The following is a 10,000-nucleotide window of genomic DNA, read 5'->3' as shown; positions in this document are numbered from 1 at the left end:
ATCACATTTACACTCACCATCCCTCCCAAACAGATGGACGTAAACATCATCTGCGTAAACTGGCAAAAGGGGGCGGAAGTCCCCAACTACGTGAGGGCGGCGAGCAACACGCGTCTTGTGGGTCGACAGGTACTGTGGTGAACAACGCCCTCTATTGAATTGTTTTTCCCCCTAATTTTTATCTCGTTGTTAGGTCTTACAATTCTTTAGCGGTTTTGAAGCTCAGTGTGTATTTTATTAATATTGTTGATGGAATAAGACTGAACATAGTTTGTATGAAATGTAACGTAAGTATTTTAAGGTATTGTAGGGATTAAATGAATATTCTGTTACATTATAAATATAAAGTATATTTATTATGAAGAGCATTGATTTTTTTTTTTTTTTTTTTTTTGTAATAGAAATAGATGCAAATCTGAAATGCATTGAACAGAAGATTGACAAATTACAATGAACAAATGCTTTCTTAATTCTGGTCGAAATAACTGACACTGATAAATAATCAGTTCCCAGAAATATATATATTTTTTAAATCATTAAAACCCAACTATTATAAAACATACCATACAATTTGACCAAATACCTTCGGAAATTAACAACACCAATACGCTATATATAGAGAAAGAACGGTTAGAAAAAAAAAGAGGCACGGCAGCGGAATCAGACCGCTGACTAAAACGTATCCTGAAAACCCTGCAGGTGGCGGTGCTGATCGAGACGATGAACGCTTATCTCAACACGACTTTGGACGACTTCCATCTCATTGGATTCTCTCTCGGAGCCCATGTCTCGGGCCACGCTGGAGCCAGGCTGAAGAATCTCTCAAGGATCTCAGGTTAGATGAGGTTATGTGTATTGAAGTAGTGTTAGGAATATCGGAAGAGAAGTTCGAAAGTTGTGGTTTGTAGAGTGGTTGAAGAATGTGTATCCGATACCTGTTAAATTTATTTCGACTTTAAGCTGTATATATATTACTATTATATTGTGGAGCTGTAGTCTCCAACTTCTCTACCCATACATCAACCCAGTCTGTTATTATTATTAATTTTATCATCATTATCATTATTATTATTATTATTATTATTATTATTATTATTATTATTGTTATTGTTATTATTATTATTATTATTATTATTATTATTATTATTATTATTATTATTATCATCATCATCATCATCATCATCATCATCATCATCATCATCATTATTATTGTTATTATTATTTTTTATTATTATTTTATTATTATTATTATTATTATTATTATTATTATTATTATTATTATTATTTATCACTACTAAGATCATCATTACTTATCGTTATAATCTTTATCGTTATCATTGTCATCCATCCAGTGATCATTATTATTATTATTATCATCATTATCCCTAGCATTATCGCCATTATCGCAATCATCATCATCATCACCATTATCCCTATCATCACCATCATTCTCGCCACCATTTCCATCCTTCTTCCCCTCCTTACTAACTTCCTCCCGCCCCCTAGGCCTCGACCCCGCCGGGCCTCTCTTCGAGTCGTACTCGCCCTCCGTGCGCCTGGACTTCACTGACGCCAAGATGGTCGACGTCATCCACACCAACGCCGACTCCCTCTTGATGGGGGGGCTGGGCGCGTTCGAACCCATGGGCCATGTTGACTTCTATCCGAACGGCGGCCGCGTTCAGAAGGGCTGCGCTAACCTCTTCGTCGGGGGAGTGTCAGATATCCTGTGGCGTAAGGGTTTCGAGGATTTTTGTTTGTTTTTTGTTGTTGTTTTTGTTTCTTATTTGTTTTTGTTGTAGCTTTTGTTTCTTATTTGTTTTTGTTGATGAGTTTCCTATTTGTTTTTGTTGATGAGTTTCCTATTTGTTTTCTATTAGTTTCGTTGTTGATGTTCTTTTTTCAATCCCAATGTTTATTCTCTTCTGTTTCTTAAAAAAAAAATTCTAGAGATTGCAGAGGCCTCTTCCTATAGTAATATTACATATACAATCATCTCTGCTTGTGGTCATATTCTTTACACAATCGTCACCATTACTATCATTGCCTATTCCCTTCCTCGCGTCTCTTTTCGACATCCGTGGACAGTACTTATTAACAACGCCTCCACGCTATTCCTGCCTCCAACAGCCACCGAGGGCGACGGCCGGTACCTGTGCAACCACCGACGGGGCTACAAGTACTACCTCGACTCCATTGCCCCGATCTGCAAGTTCCCTTCGTTCGTGTGTCGGGATTTCGAGAGTTTCGTGAGGGGCGATTGCTTCCCGTGCGAAAAATGCGGGAATATGGGCTACTTCGCCGACCAGGCTGAGGGGCGTGGGCAGCTGTATCTCGTCACAAGGGATACCGAGCCATTCTGCGGTGAGTTCGGGTTTTCGGTGAGGAAGCGCGCTGACGGAGAGTGGGAGTGAGAATAAGAGTAAGAGAAAAAGAAAGAGAAAGAGTAAGAATAAGAATAAGAGTAAGAGTAAGAGTAAGAGTAAGAATAAGAATAAGAATAAGAATAAGAATAAGAGTAAGAGTAAGAGTAAGAGTAAGAGTAAGAGTAAGAGTAAGAGTAAGAATAAGAATAAGAATAAGAATAAGAATAAGAATAAGAATAAGAATAAGAATAAGAATAAGAATAAGAATAAGAATAAGAATAAGAATAAGAATAAGAATAAGAATAAGAATAAGAATAAGAATAAGAGTGAGAGTGAGAATAAGAGTGAGAGTAAGAATGAGAGTAAGAATGAGAGAGAGAGAGAGAAAACAAGAGAGCGACAAGGGAGATATAAGAAATTAACAATAAAAAATTTAACTAAACACCAAAATGCCCCCCACCCCCTCCACCTCACGGGTCCTCTCTTGCACTCTTGCAGCCAACCAGTACAAGGTGACCGTCCGGCACTCAGGGGGACCTCCAGCCGACCCCGTTACTACTTACGGGCGAATTGACATCACCTTCATAGCCCCGGATGGAATCAACGAGACTCTGCAACTCACGAGGTAATTTTTTTTTTTTTTTTTCTGTTTAGCGTCATTTTTTATTTTTTGAAAGTCAGTTCAGGTTTTTCTTATGTTTTGTTAGGTCTGTTTGTTTGTTTTTTTTACATTTTTTTCATTTAGTTTGTGTTTGTCTGTTGTTTTTTGTTAGATATTTTTGTTATATATCATGGCGTGGTTATTAGACAAACTAGCATATTTTTTTAGTCTTTGAATTGTGGTACAAACTGCTCGACAATTTATAATTCGTATATTCTACAAACGTTCTTTTGGGTAATTATTGAATAGGAAAGTAGGAAAATGTCTTTTTGTGGTGACGTCATTTTTTAAAGATTTTTTTTTCCCGCCATTCTATGTAGGATTTTTTTTTTTTTTTTTATCTTGTTATATGAGATATATCAGAACATGGTTTATACTGAGTCGATGATGCCTTAATATTAATTTCTTTGTTTCCTAATTTTGATTCTAATGATAAGAATTCTCGTTTTTCTCTCCGATTCTTCCCGCGCACGCCCTCTCAACTTGGCTTTCGCTGTCTCTTATGTACGCTTTCCCCACTTTTTTTTTTTTTCTATCTTTGTTCTTTATCTTCTCCCATACCTTCATTTTATCTTTTTACTCCTCAATTTTCTCCTCCTTTCCTATTTTTCTACCTCCCTTCCTTCTTCCCCTCTTCTCCTTCCCCTGTTTTCTCCTGCTCTTTACTCCTCTTCCCCTTCCTCCTCCTTCCCTATTCTTCATCCTCCTTCCATCCTCTTCCCCCTTCTTCCTCCTTCCTCCTCCTCTTTACCCATCTTCCTCCCCCTCTTCCCTCTCGCCCTCCCTCTCCCTCTCCCCCCTCAATTCCTCCCTTCCTCCCCCTTCCCACTCTTCCTCCTCTTTTCCCATCTTCCCACTCTTCGTCCCCATCCCCCTCGTCCTCCATCTCCCTCCCTCCTTCCCCTTTCCTGCCCACGCCCCCTTCCCCTCAACAGAAGCGAAGACGAAGCCATGGAAGCTGGGGGCAAGACAATGCGAATACTCGTGCCCCACCCTGCGATCTCCGAGGTGACGGGAGTGCAGCTTCGATACACTGCCTACAAGGGATGGATTTACTCCGGTTTCTCACGCTGGGCCATCGATCAGATCGTCCTCATGGATAGCTTCGGAAAGACGTGAGTGCGTGTGTGTGTGGGGGGGGGGGGGGGAGGGAGGAGAAAGCGTGGAGGGAAGGAGGAGAAGGTAGAGGAGGGAGGGAGGAGAAAGCGTGGAGGGAAGGAGGATGAGTTAGAGGAGGGAGGGAGGAGGAGGTAGAGGAGGAAGGGAGGAGGAGGTAGAGGAGGAGGTAGAGGAGGGAGGGAGGAGGAGGTAGAGGAGGGAGGGAGGAGGAGGAGGAAAAAGGGTGGGGGGGAGGAGGAGGGGAGGGAGAAGGTAGAGGAGGGATGGAGGGAGGAGGATGGGTGGAGGGAGAAGAAAGGGGAGATGGAGGGAGGGAGATTGGAAAGGGAATAGGGTTAGAGGGGACCGAGGGAGGAGGAAGGGGAGGAGGGGAGATGGAGGGTGGAAGAGGGGGGAGGTGGAGGGGGAGAAGGAGGGAGTAGGGGAGATGAAGGGAGGAGGAGGGAGGGGGAAGGGGAAGGGGAGAAGGAGGGAGGATGTGGATAAAAAACGGATGAGGAAGAGGACGAAAAAAATGGGAAATGAAGTGGGTGTAAATAAATAAAAGTAGAAAAGAAAAAAAATGAAAACATAAAAGAGAACTAAAGACAAAAAGTGAGAAAAAATATGATTAAAAAAGAAAGAAAGAAAGAAAAACAAATATATATATATATATATATATATATATACATATATACATATATACACAAAAAAACAATACAACTTCTGTCTCCTGCAGCCTCTCGTTCTGTAACCGAGGGACAACCTTAGTGTCCGAGAAGGTGATGCAGTTCAGCCTCCTGCCAGGGGAGTGTCCGGCAAGAGAGGTGCTCCACGGACCGCCCATCACGACCTGGCCCTTGGAAGAGACCAGACCAGACCACGGCGGCGACGAGAAACACAAGGTACCTTTTTCAACTTGGATGTATTTTGCTGTTGGTGTTATCAGTGTTGCTATTATTGTTATTATTATTATTGGTGGTGATGTTACTATCATTTATTGTTATTATTATTAGTATTAGTATTAGACAACAAAGTGTTGACCATCGTCCCTACCGTTGCAGGAGATCGAGAACGAAGTCCGTCACGTCCCTGGACTGAGGTTGGCGGTGGCGCAGCGCGTGGAACCCCGAAAGAACGTCACTCAGAATGTGTCTCAAGGGACTTTCAACCACACTCGCGTCGTCCATGGTCCCATCGACGCCTTCCCCAACGTTCCTCTGTCACCTGAAAGCGGCGATGGACTCTTGTCAATCACACTCGAAGTCCCTCCGAATTACCAGGAAATTCCACATGGACTTTACACGACCTCCCTGTCACATCAGCTCCAGAAACCTCGACAGCCCCAGCAGCCACGCCTGCCTCCTCTCCTGAACCCTCCCAGCACCCTGAGACTCGGGGGGCCGCCCGGCAGGAGGGTCACTCTGCCTCCCAAGGCTTCGGAGGACGTGGCGGTGAGCAGCGAGGACCCCGTTAGCGTCATCCCCGCTCCGGATCTCGCCAACAGACCCCACAACCTCACCAGCTTCATGCATCCCCCACCTCCGCCTCAGCCCTCTGGGGTCACGGGCTCGCCGGCTGAGCCTTCTCTCGTCCAAACCTCGAACCTCAACGCCATGGCCGCAGCAGAAAAGCAGAAGAACAATCAGGGCAAGTTCCAGGTGTTTGTCACTCTTCCGACGATTTCGACGCAGAGTCTGTCAACGACCGGTAACCCCGGGCAAGTCTCCCAGACGGAGACGATTGCTGACGTGACGACAGTGAGTGACAGTCCTCAGAGGGTCGTCTTCACGACCGGAGGCACCCTCGGCAGCACCTTCTCGACAAGAGCGAGCAATCCTTTCCTTGCAACCTCAACTGAAATCGATCAGCTGATCACAGGTCTTTCTCCAAGCCCTGCAACTCATACGGAATCTCCCGCCGGTGGTAGCAGCGTGGCTGGAACTGAGGCTTCACACCTGAGTACTACTCCAGGAACCCTGGGTTCTGCGTCCAAGAGTCCCTGGCTCGTGCCCTCTACTTCAGGGCCGATTCTGAAGTCATCTACCTCTACAGACAAACCCGAGAAGAACTTAGAGAATCCGCAAGTCATAGACGTGACGCAGCAGTTTATCAAACATAGAGATGGCATAAATGGCTTCCAGCAAGAGGGCTTCGGTTTCCATCCCCTGGACCGCTACCCTTCCGCCTTCCATACAGGACCCGGCTTGAGCGAGGACATCCATGGCCCAGTGGATTACAACAGCGTGATAGATGGAGAGATTCCGGTGCGGGAGCGCGCCCGCGCCCTGACCCTCGGCCCTCTCCCTGCCAACGTCCTCAGCCGAGAGCAAAGCGCCGCCGAAGAGAAAAGCGACTGCCAGGACCCGTCCTCCTGCTTGGATTCGGGCTCAGGTGTGGGTCGCCCCGGTCCCTCCCCGAACGCCCAGAACCGGGAGTCCGTCTCGTACGGCGCGACGTACTCTCCCCCGCACTCGCGTCCCGCCTGGTCCAATCAGCCTCCCATCGGGGACTCTCCTCAGAGGACCTTCCCATCTCCAGCTGATGCGCCGCCAAGACTTCCCCCGCCAGGCCACGGCGGCCCTCTCCGGATGCCACCCGTCCGGAGCCCGCCCCTGGAGACGATCGTGGGTCGGGGAAGAGCTCTGCAACCTCTCCTGCTTCCACCTCGCTCAGACCAGGGCCAGCCACAGCAGCGTCACCAGACGTCGCCACCGCAGCAGCTGCTACCACGACAGCAATTTTCGGGGCAGCAGCAGCAGCATCGACCGCCAGCACAGCACCAGGGCCACGCGAGCCAGAGCCATGACCAGGACAACCAGCCGTCGCGACAGCACTTGGTGTTAGTGTCAGCGGGCAACGTGACGCAAATCGGCCCCGAGATCTCGGAGAGGTCCCAGCACCCTGTTACCGCTCCCCCGCCCTACTACGTGCAGATTCTCCCACCGAGCTTCAGCCAGTTGCCGCACCTGGAGACCTTCTCGATACCACGCGAACACAGAAAGTCCCAACAGGAGTCCAGGAAACGGGTAGGCGTGTCAGGGCGGTCGAACAGAGGGCGAAGTCTCTCTGGCATCGGCGTTCCACCTCCTGGAGGCCGCGCTGCTGTCTTCACGCCCTTGCTCCTGCAGCTGCAAGACGACCACCGAGGGAGGTACATTCCCCTTCGGCCGCTTCCAGATCCTCCTGTCCTAACATAAGCCAAATGGCTTTCAAGTAATCCTAATATTTCTCTATAGTTCTACATACATCAAATCCAGTTGTCAGTCCTATTTTAATTCATAGGACAATCTCCAACCCATAACATGCCCACTGTGTGTACACAAACAGATGTGGTTCAGATCACAGAGGCTGGTTTTCCAAAACCACATCGCAGATGCCGCGACAAGAGGTTCATTAAAAAAAAATCTTCAGTTTGATGCCGAAATGTAAATGATTAATTATCTTGTATATCTAATCAAAGTCACAAGGCATCTTACGAACCCAGTACGTGTATTGTCAAGGAAACATCACCACTTTATCCCCCATAAAACAAATCACACACAATAACATTTCACACAGAATCCACGTCAAGTCACACATTTTCCGCCTAGTTCGCAGCTAATTCCATTTCATCTCTTCCTGAATAGTTGTTAACGGCTGTACTGAATCATATATACTTACCTTTAGAATTTCGCTGCTGGCCGGCGATATTTTCGTAAATATTTATAATTATAATTATCAGAGTATGTAGAGTTCGGCTAGAACAAGTAATTAGCTATTAGTGGCCAGTTCGAGTCTTATAGGAAAATAACTTTTATTTCAACATAATTTGGAAATTTTCTAGGGTGGATCATATGGCCCTTTTAATAAATGATACATTACCGCGTAGCTCATGATAACGTACATACTGTACAAATTGTGTTGTAATGTCAGCCATCATTTCACGTTGCCAAACTTGGGATATGAAAAGCAGATCAAGAGAAAAAGGAATGAAAAAAAGAAAACGAGAGTTGTTTGTTTACATCTCACTCCAGATGTTCCTTTTCATTTATTATTTTCTAATGCCTCATATAAGATCTGATATTTGAGGTAAAACCGTTTGAACAGCAAACTAATCTTGAATATTAGATACAAAGGTAATCGTAGACCAGCGATGCATTTCCTAGACATACCCAAATTCTGTTTTCGTCGTGGGTCATTCCAGATTGTATTTTTTCAATCAATAGTTCTTCCTGCTTGGTATTTAGGTTTTCTTTTCAAGATCCAGATGTTAATAGGATGTTCGATTTGTTATGAAATATCGACAGGAACATCATACCAAATGAAATGGTTCTTGGACATGCTATTAAAAGCTAGCAATTACATGAAATCATATATTTATTATGCCTAGATTTCATGCTATGACCATATGTAGCTTTCAGTTTTGTCTCTGAATACAGCTTGTCAAGCACATTTTTCTACTTGAGAATGCACAAAAGTAATCTTTCCCTCCAACGAAAAAAATCATACCTATTTCTAAGTAGGGTTGAAGATGCTGAAGGGTTCACTCAGGTCTCTAGTTATCCACAGAGGTGCTGTGACTCGAAACATTCCGTGCTAATACTTTTAAAGAGAAAATTAAATGTCTTAGCACGGGTCTCTTGTAAACAAAACATTGTGCCGTCCCAGTGTGTGTCCGATCCGAGTTTATTAATTTATTCATCATGTGTCACTTTTATTTATTATTTATTAATTCTCTACTTTTAAGTATACTAAAAAAAAAATGTAGTTTGTATGTGTATGTAATTTCACCTAATTCACTTTCCTCTTGAGTTTCTTGTTCTTGAATTGGTGTGTATTCTTCCCCTTATTATGGCGTATTCTGATGTCCACGTCTTTCCACAGTATTTCGAAATCATTTCAATTCTACCTAAGTTGCAATCTGGGTTCTCTAGTTTTGTGTTTCACAAAATGAAAGGTTTAATTAAAAGGTAAAAAAATGTATAGTGTCGATGTATGATGTTTGTTATTAATTCTTATATAAATACTTTTCTTGTATATCAGATACAGTAATATTTACTGTTTCCGTCTATGATATACGCTTTTGTTAAGTTATGAAATGTGTTATTTTAATGTGCATTGCATCGTCTTTTCTATTATTGTTTACAGACTGACCTTCCAGTCTTTGTTCACATTATGTCCAGTCAGCGCATCTCTTTCACTATTTCCAAATGCCATTTTCCAAGCAGTTGTTTTATTTTTTTATATGTTAAGTGATGTGGTGGAAAAAAATGTATTTCGGTTTTACTGATTTTAGGTCACATTTGCTGAACACAGTGCCCGTTAGGTAGTTATAGTTTTAGTTGTATTTAATGGTATATAGATTCTAGATTATTTAATGAGTAATTCGCTTGCTAGATAGATAGATAGACAGGTATTTAACAGTTACGTAGTTAGATGCAGAGGTATCTCAAAATAGATTGAAGCCTTTTCCCCTCATTCAGAAACGATAATGTTGCATATGTTAACTAATTTCTTCCTTAAAAAACGCAAAAAAGAGACATCAGAAACAAAACAAATAAAAAATAATAAAAAATACAATACATAGGAAACATTCACCCATCCCAGGAACGCCGTACATTTTATCCCCTCATTTTTCATATTTCTAATTGCACGCGCTTGCCATCTACTTTAGTTACTGTGGTAAGAATCAGACCCATTTTCTATAATTCAGGTTTTCCTGTGTTTATCCTATTTATCTTCATTCGTGTTGTTTCCGTCTACTGTTTTGTCCTTTCATTGTTTACTAGGACATGCATTATGCGTGTATACATACATGTATAGTGATGTATTATTCGGTGATGTATTATATGCTGATCCTGTATATTATTTATTGTTGTAGCCAAATACAGCG

At 43.5% G+C, this 10,000-nt stretch overlaps 1 protein-coding gene across 2 annotated transcripts in view; it reads left to right on the top strand.

Moving 5' to 3' along the window:
* LOC125040101 overlaps window positions 1–10,000 on the top strand; it is a 104,014-nt gene that overhangs the window by 93,811 nt on the left and 203 nt on the right. For both annotated transcript variants that reach the window (XM_047634610.1, XM_047634601.1), the window contains exons 5-12: window positions 34–129; window positions 700–835; window positions 1,507–1,734; window positions 2,131–2,364; window positions 2,865–2,991; window positions 3,963–4,142; window positions 4,865–5,030; window positions 5,190–10,000. The exon at window positions 5,190–10,000 is cut by the window's right edge and continues 203 nt beyond it. In XM_047634610.1, the coding sequence (XP_047490566.1) occupies window positions 34–129; window positions 700–835; window positions 1,507–1,734; window positions 2,131–2,364; window positions 2,865–2,991; window positions 3,963–4,142; window positions 4,865–5,030; window positions 5,190–7,325 (3,303 nt within the window). In that variant the 3' untranslated portion in view covers window positions 7,326–10,000. The remainder of the gene's footprint in view (window positions 1–33; window positions 130–699; window positions 836–1,506; window positions 1,735–2,130; window positions 2,365–2,864; window positions 2,992–3,962; window positions 4,143–4,864; window positions 5,031–5,189) is intronic.

This window comes from Penaeus chinensis, chromosome 3 (assembly GCF_019202785.1).
Source record: "Penaeus chinensis breed Huanghai No. 1 chromosome 3, ASM1920278v2, whole genome shotgun sequence".
Lineage (NCBI taxonomy): Eukaryota > Metazoa > Arthropoda > Malacostraca > Decapoda > Penaeidae > Penaeus > Penaeus chinensis.
The sequence above is the reverse complement of the archived record's forward strand: the minus strand, read 5'-3'. Positions and strand labels throughout refer to the sequence as shown.